Here is a 21,865-nt window from a genome sequence, read left to right as displayed (position 1 = left end):
AAATTGTTTATCAAAAGTTATCACCGTTAATAGATAAAGATTGTCGAGTTTATTGTGTTGGTATATTTTGCAATCAAGAATTCAAATTATCATTTAAATTAAATAGTCATTTATATGAAAAAGAAATTTTTTTAGAGTTAACATAACAATGTTTTGTTACATATGCTATATTATTATTAACAATAACATAAGTTATTTTTAACATATTTATCTAAACTAAAACTACTTGATTACTCACAAACTTAATCAAGTTATGATCAAGGTTTTGTGTTTAAATAATCGCTATTAATAAATGTTTAAATAATCGCTATTATTTAAAAAATTGTAGAATTTTATAAAAAACTTCAAATATTTAAAGAAACACCACCAAAAATTTATGCACCCGAAAAACGCAGATAGTCCAAAAATGTATCTGGCAAAAATGCAGATAGTCCAATTTTGTTTTACGCGGAGATTGCATATATGCCAATTTTGTTTTTGGCGGAGATTGCAGATATGCCAATTTTGTTTTTGGCGGAGATTGCATCTATGCCAAATTTGTTTTCCGCGGAGATTGCAGATAGTCCGATTTTGCGCGGAGCCATCGATATATCAAATGACATATAGATATAAATGCTGTTAATTTTCACATGGCGTTTAGTTTAGAAAAAAAATGGTTCGTGTTATCTATTTTCAAAAAAATCGAATTAATTGTGAACCAACGTTTCTCGATATCGATAAACTTCCGAATGATAAAGATTTATTAAGTTATTGGTTATTTCCTACTCACGTGGTTTCGTTTTTATCTGGCGCTAAAATCGAAGCGTATCGCGAGAACCCCGACGAAGAACGTTTGTTGTTTATAACTTTGACGAAAAAACAAGACGTTTATATTTCAAAATGCAATGAGGATAATAACCTTATCGATATAGAAGAAAATTTTTTGGATGAAAGTTTTGAATTCAACGAATACGGAATAGAAGAATATGTTTTCATCGTGCGGGATTTTTGTTTATCCATAGAATAATTCTAATAATAAGAATATATTCTAGACATTGTTTATATACATTTCTAAAATATACTTTGAAGTTAAATTACGATTTGTTTTGTTTTTTATTTAATATCGATTTAATTTCTTTTTTAGTGATGCCTTGGATGTTAGTAATGAATAATTTCACGTTGTTCCTTTCAAACTGTTTATATTTTTGAATCCATTCGGTGAGCATGCGTAGTGTTTTCATGGATTTGTTATCGTTAAAGTCTTTAGCTATCATGTTAATTACAGTTTTAGAAGCTTTTATTTTTTGGGCAATAAGCGGCCATACTGCTACCATTTTTGAATTTGAAATAACGCGGAAAAAATCTTCCCATTGTGAAATGTTTTTAAATCGGGTTTGATTCATGCTCATTTTTTTTAAGGTGTTGACCAGTTTCTTTTTTTCTTTATATCACGCATCAGCGTTTATTTTTAAGTAAATATTTGATGCAATACAATCGCTGTTAAAACTCCGGCGAAAATTCCCCAACTGATTCTTTTTAAACGAACGTGTTTACTTTTTCTTTTGAATAAACAATCGCAATCGATAACAGCGTTATTCGGATGTTTAGCTTTTATCTGAAATAACATAGCTGAAAAAGGTTGATTTTTTTTAGGTTATCGTGAGTAACTTTTTTTAAATATATTTACATTTAAAATATTTCCTGTACCTCATTGAAAGATAGTTCGCCGATGTCTTCGTTCCAAATGTTGTCAACAACACTGCGTGGCAAGGTTTAAATTTTTTTTTATGAAGAAAAAAATTCAGCATTCGTTGACCAGAAATGAAAAGTTGGTGTTAAAAAAAGCAATATCGACAGTAGATAAAAATAAAAAAAACGGTTCAGAAAAAAAATACGAATGGATTTCAAATCGAACTATAATAAACTATTCGAGCAATGTGGAAACCCTAGTTATGTTAGAAGATTTGCAAAATTTGATGCATTGCATGTATGAGAATGAAAAAGGATTTACTTTATCGATGTTTTTATTGGGTTTGTTTTTTTACGAGAAACGCTTACTGAGAAATCATTATTGTAAAAGTAAATTTTTTTCTTGCTTAAATGGACGATATGAATCCGATGTTTTAGGGCATACTTTAAAACAATGTCGTTTTTGTTGCAATATATTGATAGAACGTATTAGAAAAACGAAATGGAATAAATATTTAAACGAGATGAAATAATAATTTTAGTTTCATTTAACTAAACTGTATTTGTTTTATTCGTATTTTAAAAATTTCAGTTTAGTCTAAAATAATAGAAATGGTTCGAGTTTTGTATATTCCGATCAGTGAACAAGAACAACCTTCGATTCGTAAAGTGAAAGAAATACCCTGCATGGAAGAATTTCTTTCCATTTCTCCCCACCATTCGGTGTTGTATAATATGCATACTAGGGATGTATCAAAAAATTATCATGTTCGGAAATACGCGTTGTTGAAAGATATAAGAGGAGAAATATGGATTGTTCGAAATGATGAAGAAGGAGAATCTATAGACGTGGAGGAGAATATTTTAGAGCGATTGCCGAGCATTATGCGAAACGACGAAAAAAAAAGGAAATGTGGGAATTCATGTCTAAAAAAAAATAAAGCGAAGAATCCTTTTTTAATAGTTATACTTAGTAATTTGCTAAATAAAAAAATTATTTTTTTATAAAAATCTTTCCCAAGTAAGATTGTTTATTTCTTTAACCGTGTTTACAAGTTCTTTGTTGTAGGTGTTGTTATGAAAATCTTGCATGTGCCTTAAGGAAGGCGAAATTTTAAGTAAGTACTTGTTATAATCAACCGCGTTGAGGAATTGCGCTGATTCGTTTTGAATAATAGTTGGAATGCTGCGAATGTCGTTTCCTGATATTTTGGTGTCATCATAATCATTGTTTGTTCTTAACAAGTCTAAACTTGTCAATATGTTTTTAGCGGCGTTTTGTTGAGCGTTAAATTCTTTGAGTGTATCGCGTTCAGGTGAAATTTGATCTACTTTTTGGTTGAGCACAGTTTGAAGCGTCACTCGTTGATTGTGCTTTTCAGTCAAGGAGATAAAGTCTTTGGTAAACATTTTTTTGGCTTGTTCGTCTAAATAATTCCAAAGTTTGTTTTTCACAAAGTAGATAAAATCGTTATAAGCATGGAGAGCGAGAGAAGCGTTTTGGAAATAATCGACGGGGAAAAAGTAAGTGTTCAGTAAAGAGCTTATAAAAAATTTGTCCATTTCTTTGAAGTTTTTAAATTCGGGTGATTCTAAAATTAGATGTATGAAATAAGCGCACCAAGCTCCGCACAGCGAAGTGTTATCTGTTTGATATTGTTGTTTGTTATACATAAAGAATACCGTCTGAAGTCTATTTTCTATACTGAATTTGTTGACAAATCGGGTGAAAAAACTAAACTCGCTTCCTTTATATATTCTGGGATTTTCTTGCAACTCTTTGGGATAATAAAGTTCGTTGTAGTTGAGTTCGAGAGTGCCAATTTCGTTGTTTAAGTCGGATTGAGAGGCATGTTCAAAAAGTTGTTGGTTCTCCATAAAAGTGATGGGGATTTGAGATAGAACGCTTTCTTCACCGAAGCTATCAAAGCAAAATTGGGTTTGTCTGTCTATTCTAAAAAGCGCTCTCCAATGCATTCCTCCTTTGTAGCTCGGTTCGGAATTGTAAATAAGAAAGCTGAGGTTTTTGTCTAACGTGTCGCTCGATTTAAACGCATTTTCTAATTCATCGAAAGCATATACGTTTATAAAGTACGGTCTTTCGTTTTTTTGGGCTTTAAAAAAACGAATCAGCGAAAAATTAGATGCCATTCTTCGCACGCGAATGTTCTTTCTTTATGTCATTAAAAAAAACTACTCATTATTTTATTTACAATAAAAATACTACGCAAATTATTCGCTCATTATAGCGCGCATTTATATAGTAAATGAAATGCGAATATATGTTTTTTCAATCGGTTTCTATTTTTGCAAAAACTATTTCTAAAATGATGTTAACAAAGGCGTGAGTAAATTTTAAGGGGTGAACATTTTCTTCGTTCACGCTTTTCAACAGACCTTCGATGTCTCGTTTGAAACCCGAACTTTTTTGAGCAGTCACCAATTTGTTTTTGAATAATTTTAAGAGATTCATAGCGGAATCGAAAAAGTTTCCGTCTGTATTATCGTCGTTGTTTAAATGTAAAACGTCTCGCTTGAATATAAAATTTTCTAAAAATGTTTTGTAAATGTCTAGCACGACGTGAAGTTCGCTTTTGTATTTGTCTTTTTCGTTGATTACAAACATTTCTATTTTGCTTTAATGAGGTCCGCACAAGTTGGTGTGAAATACTAAACTTTGGAATCGAGGAAAATCTTTGAGTAGTTGATTGATCACGACTTCGTTAAGAATTCTGTGTTTAGAATGAAGCGCCTTTTCGATGCTTTGAACTACGTTGTCGTGAAACTCGTAATAGGTTCCATCTTTAACGCTTTTGTAATCGCAGAGAGCGTACGCGTTAGAAGAATGGACCGTTCCTTCTATAGAAAAAAACCGCAATGCATTTTGGTCTTTGTATTCACCGAAAATAAACAAATCTGTGTTAATGCTTTTTAAAATATACAGTCAAGTAATTTAATTTAAAAAGACTTTTCAAAATGATTTCAAATGATACAATATCTTGTGATAAACTAATAACTCATTCTATTAAAGAAGATATTACTGTTGAGTCAACAACAACAACAAAATACCGCGGTGGCATAACTTGTTGTGTTCCATTATGCAACAATAATTCGCTCAAAAACAAAAACTTATCGTTTTACATCATCCCAAAGGAAAGTAATTTGAGAAAAAAATGGCTATCTTTAATTAGTAGGAAAAACTTTGTTCCTTCTACTTCTCATCGGGTTTGTTCAGTTCACTTTATAGGAGGAAAAAAGACTTATATGAACAACTGTCCATCTTTACTGTCAAAACAAGTTAAAGACAAGTTAAAGACAACATAAAAAAACCAAGAATCACAGTAAATAGTTCTATTGGATATAAAAGAAAAATAGACGAAATTGAAAACGAAAAAAATGATGTTAATTTTTCATTTGAAGAAACCGAGTCTGAAAAGTTAAAAAAAGAAATTATTATCCTAAAGGACAAACTGAACATTATAAAAACTAAAAAGAAAGAAATGAAAAATATTATTATGAACCAAAATCACACTATCAATCAATTAAAATTTACAGTTGACAGATTTAAACATAATCAAGCCCACTTTAAATTTTATACTGGCTTTGAATCATACAATCTATTTAAAGTTTTACTAGAATATTTAGAACCTGCTGCAAGCAAACTTATATATTGGGGGTCAAATACAAACATTGAAAAAACAACAGACTTTAATTACAATAAAAAGGGAAGAGAACGCATAATGAGTTCAGAGTCTGAATTGTTTTTAGTTTTAACAAGATTTCGACTTGGCCTTTTGGTTGAAGACATGGCACTGCGCTTTGACATATCCTCAAGTCATTTTAGTAGAATCATAGTGACATGGACTGATTTTTTGCATTCTCAAATGCGTATGCTACCAATTTGGGCAACAAAACAAACTGTAAAAGAAACAATGCCAAAATGTTTTAAAGAAAAATATGAATCAACAAGGGTAATCTTAGACTGCACTGAACTGTTTATCGAAATGCCTACATCTTTTCGAAGCCAATCTGCAACTTTTTCTAATTATAAACATAAAAATACAGCAAAAGGATTAATTGGAATAGCACCAAATGGAGCCATAACTTTTGTTTCTGATTTATACTGTGGTCGTTTTTCGGACAAACAAATTACTAAAGATTGTGGAATATACAACCTGCTTGAACCAGGAGACAGTGTAATGGCAGATAGAGGTTTTGATATTGCTGATGATTTACCGGAAAACGTTTCATTAAATATACCACCATTTCTAAATGGAAAAGCTCAACTCAGTCTAGAAGATGAGAATGAAACTAGAAAAATTGCTGCTGTTCGTATTCATGTAGAAAGAGCAATACAGCGAATAAAAAATTATCACATTTTACAAACACCATTTAAATTGTCTACGGCACCAGAAATTAATAAAACTTGGATAATTTGTTGTTATTTAGCAAACTTTTTGCCACAACTTGTTTCAGATAAATAAAATGTTTGTAAAAAATATAAAAACAATTAATCTAAACTGCAAATATATTTTCTTGCATAAACTCAAAGTAAAATTTAGTTAATTTTGGTAAAGTAGTTTTTTCCCATTGCTCTTTAAGAAATTTAATACTCTCGATAAAAACATCTTTTTCAGTATAAACTATAAAATCTAGTTCTGTGACCTCTAATAATGCCATAACACCTTGACATTGATAAAAATAAACATGATTTTGTTTAAGCATTGTTTTACCATCAACAACAGAAAGAAAAAATGTTTTATCTAGGCAAGCTTCAGCTATAGTTAAATCTTTTTTTGAATAAGGACATTTGATTTCAACAGCCCTTATTTTTTCATTTACAAATGCAATTCCATCAGGGCTTGTACCAAGCCAAGGCCATTTTGGGTTTATGATAAATCCACATCTCGTTACTGATACGTTTTTTATATTTTCATACTTTTTTATTGCGGTGTTTTCATTTATTTTACCCCAATTACAAGCTTTGTTGCAAGAGCTTTTTTTATTGTTTTTCAAAATTCTATTCAAAATAGAGGCAGGAAATATACTTTTTTGTCTATTAATAACAAAACCAAAGTTTGAAGATGTCAAGCGTTTTTTTCTTTCTTCAAGCCATAAACTTGTAGATTGTGATAAAGTAGCTCTTTCCAAAGTCTTTATTTTCTCTTTTGATAGAACTAAATATTTTGTAATAAACTTTAATTGAGTTTCATCAAATTCAAATGAATCACTGAATTCTACTTCAAATCCATTAATTATGGTATCAACAAGATTAAACATAACATCAGAATTTAAATCGAGTTCTTTTACATTTAGCTGATATTCAGATATTGATGTTTCATAGTAGGACGTGGAATGATAATTGTTTCCTTTTAAAAGATTTGCAAATGCTATTCCTTCTCCTAGATTATATAAACTATCAGACAGTTTTTTAATTTTTTCATCACTTGGATTATGTGCAAAAATTGGGGTTGCACAAAAGTTTCTATTTCCTGATACAAAAGGACGCTTTCGTGAGTTGTTTAGATCCTTTTCTAAATCACTCTTTTCAAAGGAAACTTTAGAAAGTTTAATTGGTTCTGAATTTCTTCCTTCAGCAGGAACATGCCATTGTTGTAACACTTCTGTGCATGTTTTATCGAATGGTACAGAGTTTAAATTTAATTGCTTATATTCATTTAACTGAAATAATACTGCCGCAACATGCTTGCAGCATCCTCCCATACCAGCTTTACAATTACATTTAGCATACAAAATATCTCCTTCTTTTTGACAAAAATGTACATAAATAAGGTACTGATTTTTTTTCATTGAAGCTGAAACATTAGCTCTAACAAGAAAAGAATTTATTTCAATCTTGACATTAGGTTTTACAACTAAATTTTTAACGAAGCTATCCTTAAATAGCTGATACCCAGAGATTTTATGCTTTGAAGCACCTCTAGCTCCGAAATCAGTCGAACTATCGTCTATAATTAAATATTTGTGTATTTTTTCTTGGCTTATATTAGGTAGTAAGGAAAGACATCTTGACCAAGTGCTTATTTGTTCTTGTACAACTTCTTCAGCATCTATTTGATTAAACTGACTAGATATTTCTCGAAATACTGGTTGAGAAATACTATTTGAATCATTTTCCAAACTAGTTTCATGGCTATTAACTTTGTTTATTGCTGACATGATAATATGTTTTGATAATTTGTTTATTTTCGGTGAATACAAAGACCAAAATGCACCGCGGTTTTTTTCTATAGAGGGAACGGTCCATTGATTAGTTGAGCCATGTAACATAAATTACAATTATTCCATTTCGATAAATTACTCAGGTAAATTTCCCATTGTATTTTCTGGCTTTTTAATTCTTCCTCATCCTCCTCTTCTTCAATCGAATTTTCGAAGTTTTCTTTAGGAGCGATTTCTTTAGTTTTTTCAGAGCTCATTTCTGTGTCGAGTTTAAGTTTTAAATGAAACATCCAAACGATGCGCGCAGTTTTTATACTGAGTTTTATAACCTCCTGGAATAATAAAAAAAAATTTTTTTTGTATTATAGACACCCCAATTTTATTTGATGGATGTAGAATATTTTACTGTTCACGATAGCAGATTTCACGCGCATCGCTGCATTCGAGAATTAGCCCTGTTAAACACGCATTCGTTATCGAGTACGAATATTCATTTTTCGCCTTGTTTATCCTATGAAGAGATGATTAAATGGAAAAAAGATAAGGATAGTTTTTCCCACAATTTCAATTATGTGCACGGATTAAGTTATTATCCATCTCATCAAGTGAGTCCGCTTCGATGTTTAGACGCGATACGATAATGTATAAGGGCGGGGACATCGAAAAATGGATAGCTCACCAAATCGGATGTAAAGAATTCAATATCGAGCATTTCAATGTGCCTCGTTATGACGATATTATAAAAAATTTCGCTTTAACGGGCAATGTAAATGGATGCGGTTTTCATAAAAAAGGAACTACGCACTGTCCTTTGTTAGAAATAAAGGTTTTTTTATAGTTACTTATTAAAAAATGTAGACGAAAGAGTGTTGCGCGATAATTATAATTTTAATATAGAGAAAAATAAAGTGTATTGGGTTTAATATTTGTATTCTAAAAAAAAAACGATATAAAGTATTTACAAAATGAGGGGAAAAAAATAATTTAGTGTTTGTGTTTTCAGCGTTGACGTCTTCCTTTGCCGAGAATTTTAGAAGCAGCTACTCCAGCAGCGCCAGCTAGAGCTCCTTTAGCGACTACAGGAAGAAGTCCGGCTAATAGAGGTAAGAAAGGTAAAATACCTCCGCGTTGATATCTGGATTTAAATACGGGTGAACCGTGTTTAAACGTTTGATTGACAAAACGAGGTGATTTATGTCGATTTTTTTTTCCACCTCTATTCGGAAGCGAGTTTTGAATGGGAGGAAAAGTTCGTCGGGGTCTGTTCCCTCCTTTCATCTTTTCGATTCGATATTTGATTCCGTTAAAAAAATTAACGATAGGATTGTGGGCGACTTTAATTTGTTTCGTTTTTTATTTAGTTAAATTGCCTCTTCTTTTTACGAGATAATCTAAAGCTTGACCGCCTAACGCTGAAGCTAATCCTCTGTCGAGAAGTGATTTGATTTTAGCCAATCTACTACCGCCTCTTCTTTTTTTATGATGTGTTCTTCGACGTCTTCCTCCTTTGAATACTCTGCGAATTCTACTTTTCATATTAGAATACTCATTGAAAAAAATTTTTTTTGCTTTATACGAAGCAAAATACTAAATGCTAATGATGAATCGAATAGAGAGATAAGACTTTTATGTTGATTTGATTAAAAATAAAATAACGTTTTAAAAAAATGTCTTGCACACCCGCGAATAGAAGAATTTTAGTTGGCTTTAACTTTGTTAGGGAAGAAGGTCAACTGTGTGTTTTTGCCGTATAGAGTTTGAATAACTCCAGCCATAGTCATGACATAAACTGACACGACACCGGTCATTTGTTTTTTTAGGTTGAGAATTAATCTTGTAGAATTTTGTCCGGTAACTACGGCTGGAGGTTTGTCTTTGATGAAATTTTTGTCCGAGGTCAAATCGATATATACGAATTGATCGAAATTGCTATCCGGGTTAAAATAGGAACTGATAGTTGGAATGAAATTGTTGTTTTCGGGATCGTATAAATCTTTCAAGTTATCTATGTTGTACGTAGTAGGAGTGTTTCCGTTGCAAAATGAAACGTAATCAGCGTAAAGAGATTCTCGATGTTCTGGTTTGTTAAAATCTAATTCGTATTTGTCGCCCGGAGCATTCACGAATGATATTCGTATGTTTTGCAAAGACAAACTATCGATGACTTGAGTGCTTAGCTCTCTAGCGGATTTACAAAATTTAGAATTATGATCGGCTTCGAATTTATTTTTGATGCTAATAATGATACCGTGCGGCACAACGTCGGAAGTTTTGTTTTGCCCCAAAGAAATTTGCACTTCCGATTTTTGCTCGAAAAAGAATTCGATTCGTTCAAAATGCGGAAATCTTTCTTGAAAATAAGTTTGGTTGGGATGTTGTTGAAGTAGAGCTATTTTTCGAGCTGTAACTTCTGTCGATACTCGATACGATTGAAAACATAAAAGAGGGTTTTCCATAATGAGAACGGCGTTGGCATTTCTAGCCACCAGATTTTCGGCTTCGGTTCCGTCGTCTCGGATGGGTCTAATGTGTTCTAAATATTTATTGGGATTAGTTTCTAAATTAATTTCTATTTTGGTTTTGCAGTTTTTTAGAACGTAGTCGTTGACTTGAAATATTTCGCAAAAAAGTTTAAGCGGTACGGTGAATCTCATTCCTTCGTTAGATGTTAAAGGTTCAATGTAAGTGTTACGCATAAGGGTTTGATATCTAGACGGAGCAGTGGCGTCTTTAGCTGCTGTGCCGTAAGGCGCAGCCGCAATTTCGGATTGAGCCACTGTTGGTAAGGTGTAGGCTACTGTTAGATCTTCGGCAGTTACTATATTGCTTAAGTACCCCATTTGTCTGTTTAATTAGAGATCTTTAAATCCTCTTTTGTATGCTTTTTTATTAAGCATGGCTTTTAACGTGCTGGTTTCTCTAGACCAAACGTTATTGTTAGAACAGTTGTCCGGGTCTAAGTCGGTGTTTGTAAATACTTTGATGCTTTGTATCCAATAATGCATGAAATTTTCGCACAAAGTAATTTTATCGACTGCTGCCGCGTCGGACGGGTTGGTTAGTCTGTCGGCTCCGATCGGATATCGAATTTTTTCGTTATCCGTGTATTTTTTATAGAGTTTAGCAGTAAATTCTAAACGAGCATCAGCGGGTATGATGTAATCGTTAAAATCGCAATTGAAAACGAGTTGTTGATTTAAATTGGAGTTATTGATGGGGGCAAAAGTGATTCGACTCACTTGCAGAATTTCTTCTTGAGGAGTAGGAATGAGAAATCCTGTCTGAAGAATGGGATGAAGAGAGTGAATCATGTTTTGTTGTCGAACGCAGTCTTGACACCTGCTGTGAACAGCGTCTACGGCTTGCACGATTTTATAGCATGCGCTGCATACGTAGTTCTTTTCTCCGGTTTGGGAAAAAAGTTTCGATTTTTTGGCGACGTGCTGAAGGTTGTTTTCGTTGGATGGATTGTAAGAAAGATATTCGCTATAGCTATCTCCTTCATTGTCTAATTCCTCTTCTTCTTGAGTTGATGCGGGAGTTTTTTTAATAGCTGTTCGTTTAAGAGGAATTTTTTGTCTTTCTAATTGTTGTTGTTGTTGTTGTTTAGCCTGTTGCTCTTCAATTTTTTCTTGTTGATATTGAAATTGTTCTAAAAGCTCGTTTTTAGTTTGAGTGTGCGCTTGTCTATTTTCGTTGTGCACGTCCAATAGGTTTTCTTTAATGGATTGAAGAGTACTATTGAGCAAATTTTTTTGTATGAGAGTGTTTAGGTTATTTCCAGGTCCAAAAATTAGCGGTTCTTTCTTAGAATTTAAAAAGGCGCATTTCATTTGTTTGAAATCTTCTAGATCGTTAAAAGTAAACGTTCGGACGTTTCCATCGCGGATGTTGTTTCGTCTTTCGGCAAAGTTTAAATTGAGAAAGGTTTGACCCGGCACATTGAAATCTTTAAAATTGAAATACGAAATGATGTTTTTTTCTATCACTTTGTTCATAGTCATCTTCGGCTCCGCTTAATGTGATAAAAATCATTTGATCGTCGGGTGAAGGAAAATTAATGATTGTGTTTAGAAGATTCCCGATTTGGTTAATAGTCATGATGATTTTTTTCGGTTTTTGCTTCCCTTATCTTAAGTATTGAATGTTAAGACCGTTTATTATGGATTGATCAACCAGGATGGTAAAAGGATTGTTCTCTACGGCTAACGCCGTTTGGTCGCGAACTTGTCGGAAATAACTCGGAACGCTCGTTTTGTTCATGACGGGAGAATAAATTTATAGAATGACGTTCTTTAGCGGTAAACTGTCTTCCCAACGTTCGACGATGTTTTTGTTCGGCAACGTTTGAAATACTGTTCTTCCGTCTTCTCTTTCGGTAAAAAAAGACAAGTGCTTTAAGGGATCGTTTTTTAACAAGCACTTAAATACGTTTCTCCACGTGCTGTATTGAGTAGACAGTCCGTTGTTCACACCGTCTATAAGTTCACACCGTCTATAAACATGTTCGTAATAAATTCTTGTTCTTGTTGGTTTGATTGAATTCGCACGATATCTCTTCCGTACAAATTGATTTCTATTTTGGGTTGTGTTTTGTCAAACATGTTAGTAATGTCACTCAACAAAGAGGCATTTTGAATGACGTTAAAAAGTCTGTTGGGAATACTAGTAGGAGCGTTCGGATCTTCAGGTACATTTTTGTTGGTGGAGTTGTTGAAAAATAGAATATCTGCTAATGCCGATATTTCGCTTTCACTCACTTCTTGTTGAAAAGAAGGCAAGCACCAAAAATTTCCCGCTGACGGATTTCCGTTATCAACCTGTATGCAATTAGCGTATGACGAAAACCAATTCACAAAAAAATCTAGATTGCTTGTGTTGGTGTTGTATTTTTTAAGAAGGTCGTTTCGGTTTTGCAATTCCAAAACGTTGTTAAAAAAATTGTGCATTTGTAATTGTCTTTCGGGCCAAAGACAAGTGCTAGCGTTAAACCAAGGTAAAGGCAAGTCTTCGACCGGCATCGAGGGCGTTTCGATTCTTATGTCAGTATCTAACAGGTTGTCGTCTATGACCATGACGTAAGTATGGAATAGAAATTCTTCCGGCATGATGTTGTTTAGATAGACTAACCATTCGTTTAAAGTGTTGGTGGGTACAAATGAAGATTTGTCGAAAAAAATATGATATTGCATTAACTTTTCCATGTAAGTTTTGGTAAATTCGCTGTCGATTTTCATGAAATAGGGAACAGTGGGATCTGATAAGCATTCCCAAACGCTTTTGATGTAAACGTTTTGATGGAGCAAGGATGTTGTTTCGTTTGCATTGTTTGTGACTGTAATGTTTGGAGTGTTGTTTAAAACGTTTTGCAGAGCAATAGCTAACGAATGCGGAATAAAATGCATGTTTCTAGGAGCGCTGTCGGCTTTGTTGGTTAGAAAGACGCACATTTTAGCTTCAAATGGTGTTGAGCTAGTTGGAAGGATTGTAATGTGAATGGGTCTTTTGATTCGATCAGCGAGGCGCACGCTTGGTGCTAGGGGTGGATTTAAAATGTCCATGTTAGCGTTTGCGGGAAACAATGCTGATCTCTTAGGCTGTTGAGCGAAAATCAAAAACGGAAATTTGTCGTAGTTGTCATAACATCTGTAAACGTTGGGTGTCACGCTTGTGTCTAGGTTAGCATAATTGGATACTGTCTAAGCGATGAGGTTATCGTAATACGAATTTACGGAACCACTCCAGGCGTTACCGAAATTGATGCTGGTTTGCCATTTATAAAGGATCAAAGAGGAGAGATCTTGTAAATGATCTCGAAAGTAAGTTTGACGTTGAATTTCGGTTAGATTGTCTGGATGAAAAAGATTATCCAAGTAGGTGTCGTTAGAGTTTGCCATTTTATCGAAAAAAGCAAAATTTGAAAAAGACTTTTCCGTAAAAGATTCTCCTTTGGGATATCCGTTCGAAAGAGTATTGGGTATTTGCACGGTGGGAAAATTTTTTCGGTAAGCGTTGGCGATATTTCTATTTTGGTATTGAGTTATGGCTTGATGAAAGTACCAAGCGAAGTTTTGATAGATGTTTTCTTGTTCTACATTGAGCATGATTTGAAGTCGATCTGTTATTTTGTTGTTTGCGTCTTTTCTCAAACTGATCTGAAACATTTTATTTCTGTTCGGGCCAGCTCCAGAGTAATACACAAAGTCTGCGTTTTCGTCTTGTTGATTGATGACTTTAGAAGGAAGATAAATATTTCCGTCGAGTTGTTTAGATACGATAGAATTGACAGGTGCTAAAAGATTGGAAAATTTCAAATTTTCGTTGGTTGACGGGTTGAACACAGTCAGCTTTTTAATGAGCATGGTTTCGTCGACGTTAAAATCAATACTAGGAAAAAGTGGGTAGATAGTTGATATTGGAAAATTGTTGATCATGTCACTTGACGTTACTATGCTTCCGGGAGTGATTACATCAAACACTTTGACTTGAGTATAGTTAGGATTAGATCCGTGATGTTTGTAAATGGAGCACACTTTAGAGGTGTTTAAAAGAAATGGGAAAGGTTGTGTGGTGTTGAGAACAACATCGTTTTTAACGCTAGCTATGTAATCGTTCATCAAGGAAATGTTATTTTGAAGACCTTCAGTGAAAATAGTCATGTTCGTAGGAATGTCCATAGAAACTAAATGCACAACGCTGTTGTTGGGAAATGTGACAGGACCGTGTTCGTCGTCTACGAAGGGCAATTGAAAGTCGTACAAAACATTAAAGTTTTTAGAGTCATTGGCTTTTACCACATCTTCTATTTGGCTGAAGAAGAAATCTTGGCAGGAATAGACTTCGGGATCGGAGAGTTGCTCGAAAAAAATGTTTTCTGCCATCCCGGAGGTTTAATTCGGTTATAAAACTTCTCTTTGTAGTGTTCAAAGTTAGAGTAAAATGTTTTGGTGTCTCTTTTATCTACGGGCAAAATGTCTTCTCTTTTTACAATCAGACTTTGTTGATCTTCTAACGCTTCCACTCTGTATTCGTAGACGGGTCCGTAATCGTTGGTTACGACGTTTTTATGTTTAATAACTTCTCTGATGATGTACAATTTGGAAGGCCAAAATGGTCTTAATCGAGTGCTGCTTTTAGCAAAAATATCTTTAATGTCCTTTTTAAAAGATCGAACATAGCATTTTACACCGACTCGAAGTGGTTTTAAAATGGACAGTTTTTTGTTTTTGCTCTCTTTTTCTATTCGATAGTAGTTGTTAAAAATAAAGTTGTTTTTTCGTCTAGCGCTTTGCGCGTATCCGTTCACGAGGAGAAGAGCTTTGCTTTCGGGCGAATTCTTTTGTTCCAAATCGTTGGCGCTTATGCCTGATCGTGTTTTTTCGGTGTTGTTTAACTTTTCCTCTACAGCTGGCAAGTAATCTTTCCAATTTTTTCTTTTCAGTTTTACTTTGAGCTTTTTGAATATGTTTTTTACTCTAGCTATAGCTGATTCGGCTAAATAAGCTTTTCCGTAGTTCAACGATGAATAGTGCTCTATTTTTTTGGTTTTACACCATTGGTTAAATACGTGGTTAAAAAATCTAAGTCATACTCCTCGCTATATATTTGCACATTCTGCGAAGTAATTTCTTTTACTATTCCCATCATACCGTTTACCAGTTTCAATTTAACATCTATATTTTTGGTCAACATAACTAGAGCGCCTACTTTTAAACTTACTCTCTCGGGAACTTGAAAATCATTATTGTTTATAACGTAGTCTTTATCTATCGCAGTCGTGCTGCTAAGAAATGTTTTTTTTACACTTTTGATTTCTTTTAAACGTAGATCATATTTATCAACGTCCGAGTTTTTATAAAACACCCGCAAATGCGTTGGGCATTTACCATCATCATATTTTAACAGTCTACTAAAAAGCGCTTTTTTTGATTCTTCCTTTAATTTCTCATACCTAATTTCATTCAATATAGTAAAAAAAGCAGCATCATTCTCTTGTCTAAAACTCTTTCTTAAATTCACCCATTTAAAATTTCCGCTACGCCAAGCCTTACTTAGAAAACAAAAATTCCTTTCTACCGGAGGTAACTGATAAAAATCTCCGCTTAACAACAATTGAACTCCACCAAAAAAACGATTATTGTTTTTCATGCGTTGAGCGACTAAATTTAATAAATCAAATTGAAAAGCGTTCAACATAGACACTTCGTCTATTATTAACAACTTAACTTTCTTCCAATAATCTCTACTTACTGAGTTCATATTTCGAACGACGTACGTTACGCATCGCTCGATATCATAATCAAACCTATCAATGTTAACTACTCCTATACCAGAAAAAGAATGCACTGTCATACCTGTTTCAAACTGCACCGCAGCTACACCCGTAGACGTTGTAACAAATACACCTTCTCCGTAAGTATTTAATAAAGACTTGATTATAAAACTTTTTCCAGTACCAGCATCTCCAGTCAATAAACAATTATAATTTTGCCATATTAAATAAACTAATTTATTTTGTTCCTCCGACAAAGCCATTTCATAACGTTATGTATTTTCCATAAACAATTATAATTTCAGCATATTAAATAAACTAATTTATTTTCTTCCTCCGAATAAACCATTTCTTTACGTTGCGTATTTTCCATCGCTTAACTTCATTCTTTCACTAACTTCATTCATGACACTTTTTACCGAAGTCGCTTACTTGATGAACTCTACACTTTTTCGAAGCCTTTTTAAACGTTTTTAAAATCCTTGTAATGTTTTTTTTTCCAAAAATAGCTTATTAAATAAAACCACTTTCCCATTCATCATATTACTTTCACCTATATCATGTAACTTATCCATTCCAATATCGAACCATCGTACCACTTTTTTTTAGAAAAATGAATGAAACTTCACCTTATAAGGTAAAACAAACAAAACTCATCTGTCATAACCTGCGCGAATATAAATAAATATTTCAATAACTTAGATTCATTTCGCGCTTACGCTTCTCTTATCACCATCAAACATGGATACTGTTACAAGCATTTACAAATCTGCCAACAATGAAAAATTCAAATTGTTATCAGCTTGTATTTTATTTAAAATACATTTCGTGTCTAAGGACATTCATGGCCATTATATTCAAGCGGAAATTTTGCCCTTAGCCTACTACGACATGCTCGACAAAACATGGTACCTTTATAAGGAAGAAGTTATTCCAGATTGCATATCATGTTTAATTCCCTATAATCGAGTGGAAAAATCTAGCGGCAATCACAACAAAACCGTTTTTTATAAATTCGATTTCGATTGTCATCCCACTAAACATATGGCAGAATGTCAAATAAAACGCAAAAGAGAAAAAGGAGAAGAAGTTTACAACAGCTTTTATACGAAAGAGGAATTTTTCTATTGTCCAACCTTCGATGTAAAAAAACCCCAGGAAATTCTGAAAATATGTCTTCCTCAAATAGCGAAAAAACAAAATTTAATTTGGAAAAAAAGATTTAATGAAGGAAAAGATCCACAGAATTTCACTACTTCGCATATGCTCAAACAAGCGATATATAGTCAAACGAGTAAACCTTATTTTAATACTGACAGCGAAAGAATTATGACGGTTTACGGAAATCCAGATAAAATAACGGAGAGAATTTCCTCGCAAGCGACAAATTTAAAAAATCAATCGCTTATAGAATTTGCCTCATCTAGTCAAGGCGCCAGCGTTAAAAAAACTACCAAAAAGAAAAAGGCTAAACGAATCGAGAGCGACAGCGAAGAAATCATTCAAACCTAATAAAAAAAACATTGCGCTTATTTTCATGTTCGTGTCTAATATGGAAAATAAAAAAAAATAATCAACGCTTGATTAAAAAGATTTTATTTCATTACGCTTATGTACATTAATTCGCTTGTTTAAAAAAATAAATATGCAATCTACATCTGTTTGTTTTTCATTCGTCATTAAGTTCCAAAAAAAAACTATCCATTTTTTTATATTTATTTTCTATATATATGTCTAAAACAAGCTTTATTCTATTTCTCAGCTACTTTCTTAAAAAACACTGTTTAATAGCAAACAACTAAAACATGCCTACTAAAAAACGCAAAACAATCAAATCAAAACATAAAAGACTCAGAAAATCTACTGCTAAAAGATCAACAAATAAAAAAGATAAACGTCGATTATTGAAAGGAAAAGGATTGGTTCAGTACGTTACACCGCAAAACGTAGCTCTAGCTGGCGAATTAGGTTTATCATTATTAGACTTTTTGAAAAGAAAAAAAAAAAGCGAACCCGATTTCCAGCACATCCGTTTCTCCTATCATCAAAGCTGTAGCAGAAAACGAAATGCTTTTTAATAAACGAGAACTAACTGAAGCTGAAAAACGTTATTTAATAGAATGAATTTTAAAAATTTTATTTTATACCTACGGAATATATTGGAAAATATTCAGTTTATAAAAAAAAAGAAAGTTATTTAGCACGCGCCTATTTAATTGAGAGTTTTTTTAGTCGCAGTTTTTTTGCTTTTCATGTTTGCTCTAAAACAAACATACTCATCTAATCCCTCGTTTTTGACGCATGTTTATTCTAAAGTGGTGAGACTTTTTTTCTTTCCTTTATCCACTAAACTTAAGTATAAAAACGCAAATTCCTTATTTAATTGGCAAAGATTTCGCTACGTTTTTTAAAACTTCAAAAATGGCATTATCTGGTGAAGAAGAAAAAACGATTTTTGATCCAGCTATAGCTAAATTAGCTACTTCTATAGATATCGAGTCCTTCGATTATCTATATTCAGATCTGACAAGTTTCATACAAGACTATGCAGTAATTTTAGAACAAGAAAATTATTACGAACAACTTCGAAACAATATCTCTTATTGGAATGTTATTTACCAAAACATCGCGTATATCAGTTTTACGCATAAATGGCACAGAATTTTAACAAGAAAACAATACCGCGTATTATATCAAAACCCAATACGCAATATAACGGTATTCAAACACACCGCTAGAGAAATAAAAACTAGGTTACGAACGATGAATCACGTTTTTAAACCGCTAACTATTAGCTTAAGCAAAGCGAAATTTAACACCGAAGGTATCGCAGTTAATTTATACGTATACTTTCATCTTATTACTTCATTAATTACCATTCCTTTTTTTTTCAGATCATTTTATTTACGAAAAACATGTTTTATATCATTTTACGCTCTATTCATTATGTACTGAAGATGAAATCAGCTATAATTTGTTTTTCAAAAATAAAGATTGTTATTTCGAAGAGCACACGGTATTTTATAGATTAACGCCGCTGGAAATAAATTTTCATGTCATTTTTTACGAATACCCTCTAATAAAAACGTTGATTGTATTAAGAAAAAATTTTATGATGGATTTTATGTATAAGCGAACTGAAAACGGTTTCGATCTAACTCGTAGAGACCAAATATACCAAAGCTATATTTTGTAAAATTTATTTTATTTAAAATATACATTTTATTAATAAATGGCTACTTTGTGTTTTTTTAAACATTCTCTTTCGAAAGGAAAAAACACTTCTTTCCCATCTAGCGTCGTGCCGGCCTTAACCAAACTCAGTTCTCCTCGACCCTGACAGAAAACACACTCCACCTGGTATTTCGTCGTACGACCGTTTTTTTTTTTTTAACAAACTCCATAACACCATCTCCCTTGCAGTAACTACAAACCATCACTGCCACGTCGCTTTCGTTTAAATCTTCGGCTGCTATATGAATACATTTTCTTTTCATCGATAACCTAGTTCGACTTCGAGTTTTTATTTCTTTCTCATCTCCTTTAGCTGCTTTATCGGTTTCTTCTTTAACGACCATTTTTTGAAACTGCTACTAAGTTATATAAACGCCATGTGAAAATTAACAGCATTTATATATATATGTCATTTGATATATCTAAAACGAAAACAAATGGAAATTCGATCCTTTCCGTCGTACGATCTACGCGTCATGCTTACAAAACACCATGCACTAATGTGCGCTTTTTTTATTTTTTTTTTCCCTGAACGAAAGTTACTCGCGCTTTTCAAACACTAAGCTACCTATAACTATTTAAACTATTTCACCTCTATCAGGTATACTTCGCTTTTTACTTATTTAGTCACACTAAATTTCGACGTTTTTCATTTATTTTCATACCCTTGTTAGGAACCATATCGATTTGCTTCCATTTTGGGACAGCGAGACCGATCGAGACTGACACTAATATCGATTTAATTTTTCGTTTTTACCTCGTTAACAAGTATACACCACGCGCCAAAAATCGCATTCCAATGCACTAACATGAGCATTTTCTTAGGTCATACATTTTTTAGGTTTTGGGTATATCGCACATATCATCACGCGTCGGCACGAAACCAGTTTTTGTGTTAAAACTATACCCCTAACCCTAACCCTAACGACGATTTAAGATAGCGCACTTAACCTTTCTGTATTACTATACCGCTGCTGTTCCTCTGTTGGAGGACTTCAAAAGGTGGCTGTGCCTGGTTAAAATGCAGCAAAAAACTAATGCTGCTCTGCATGTAAGCAACGTTACTTCATTATGGAACTTGTTAGACCCTACTTTAAAAAAGTTATTCTTCCTTCTAAAGTAATTCCTTTATGCACACTATGCGATGAAAATCTCTTGATGGATTACTACGCTGCTCCTTTAATTCGAACTATAAAGGAGCAGCAAAAGTTGCCTACGAGGGATCAAAGACCGCACACTCAGCCACTGACTATTGTCAGCAAGCTAGGATCGCTCAGAATGTTTCTGGAATTTTTAATTACCCGAAGAATTTATGCAGGGGTGAAAAACTCTGACATTGACGTGATTAAAGGAAAAATAAGTGAAGTAACCTCCATGCTAAATCCGTTAGTAAAACAACGAGAGATGGACATGAAATATTTGAAAAGGTCAAACGTCCTTACATTGACGTGATTGAAGGAAAAATAAGTGAAGTAACCTCCATGCTAATTCCGTTGGTAAAACAACGAGAGATGGACATGAAATATTTGAAAAGGTCAAACGTCCTTACACAAGCGGTAAGGGAAAAATATTTCAACAGCAAGCACATCAAAGATGATTGCAAGAAACTGCTCCATCTGGATTATTTGCCATTAAAACTTGAAGTGGTGGATGCAAGAGACTATCTGTTGGTAATGATATGCATGTTTAATGCTACAAGAGCCTCCAATCTTATCAACATGATGTGCAGTGACGTTGAGTCCATGGTACAGGATGAAACATACCCTGACGCATGGTGCTTCAAGTCAGATCGATACAAAACATCTCTTCTCTACGGAACAAAAGTGATCATTGTTGATGAACCTTTAATGCACGAGTTGGTAAAAATTCGTGATGGACTTTTGTGCCAGTTATCTGTCCTTTCTCTGATTCTACCAAGCAACCACTCTTCGGAACAGTAAGGAAAGTCTAAGATTTCATATTCCGCATTTTCGAACGGAATGTCGAAATTTTTCTCGAAGGCAGAAGTGTATACTGCGGCAAGCGACTTTAAACGGATCTGTCCCACACGAATCAGAGTCTCAATTGCAATAGAGATTTGTTATAATTAGTTCTTAGTAGATTAAGTATTTAATTATAATGTTTGTTATAGTGAGGTGAAATAATTAATTATATATTAGTTCTTAGCAGATTAAGTATTTAATTAATTATATATTAGTTCTTAGCAGATAAATATTTAATTAATTATAATATTTGTTATAGTAAGGCGAAATAATTAATTATATATATTTGTTTTTAGCAGTTGGAATAATTAGTTATATATTTATTTTACTTAGTAAGTAAAATAATTTAGTTAAGTATTTAATTTATATATTTGTTTTTAGCAGTTAGATTATATATTTGTTATATTAGTTAGTTACTTACTAGATAATAGAGTAATTTAGAGTGGAGACATAATTAATTATAAAATTACATTTTATGTTATTACTAAATATTTTTTTTTATTGCTTCTTTTTGCGGTTTCTAAGC

The 21,865-nt window shown here is 33.1% G+C and overlaps 3 protein-coding genes and 1 pseudogene across 6 annotated transcripts in view; 1 reads left to right on the top strand and 3 right to left on the bottom strand.

Annotated features, from left to right (window-relative positions):
- LOC149876388 (uncharacterized) overlaps window positions 1-21,865 on the bottom strand; it is a 471,199-nt gene that overhangs the window by 359,588 nt on the left and 89,746 nt on the right. The gene's annotated exons all lie outside the window — the stretch shown is intronic.
- Window positions 1,534-7,959, bottom strand: LOC149876390 (uncharacterized). Of its 2 annotated transcripts, XR_016448750.1 has the most exons (2): window positions 5,844-7,959; window positions 1,534-5,709 (listed from the first exon to the last, which is right to left on the bottom strand). XR_016448750.1 is itself a non-coding variant. In XM_090075476.1 (1 exon), the coding sequence occupies exon 1, from the start codon at window positions 7,957-7,959 to the stop codon at window positions 6,184-6,186; it is 1,776 nt and encodes a 591-aa protein (XP_089931602.1). In that variant the 3' UTR covers window positions 1,534-6,183. The 2 variants fall into 2 exon arrangements, 1 of the variants encoding a protein (XP_089931602.1); XM_090075476.1 differs by having other exon boundaries at window positions 1,534-7,959.
- LOC149876391 (uncharacterized) lies at window positions 4,645-6,195 on the top strand (annotated as a pseudogene).
- Window positions 15,385-16,203, bottom strand: LOC149876389 (uncharacterized). Its single transcript, XM_090075485.1, has one exon. The coding sequence runs from the start codon at window positions 16,201-16,203 to the stop codon at window positions 15,385-15,387; it is 819 nt and encodes a 272-aa protein (XP_089931611.1).

The sequence above is a fragment of the Hydra viridissima genome, unplaced genomic scaffold (genome assembly GCF_058129835.1).
Source record: "Hydra viridissima isolate aposymbiotic clone 2 unplaced genomic scaffold, HvirCarnegie_v1 scaffold_21, whole genome shotgun sequence".
In the NCBI taxonomy this organism is placed as follows: domain Eukaryota; kingdom Metazoa; phylum Cnidaria; class Hydrozoa; order Anthoathecata; family Hydridae; genus Hydra; species Hydra viridissima.
Note: the sequence above shows the minus strand (reverse complement) of the source record. Positions and strands in the feature narration are given on the sequence as shown.

What these genes read in the sequence shown, in the direction of transcription:
- LOC149876389 (XM_090075485.1), bottom strand. Translation starts at nt 16,203, where the DNA reads ATGACAGTGCATTCTTTTTCTGGTATAGGAGTAGTTAACATTGATAGG.
- LOC149876390 (XM_090075476.1), bottom strand. Translation starts at nt 7,959, where the DNA reads ATGTTACATGGCTCAACTAATCAATGGACCGTTCCCTCTATAGAAAAA.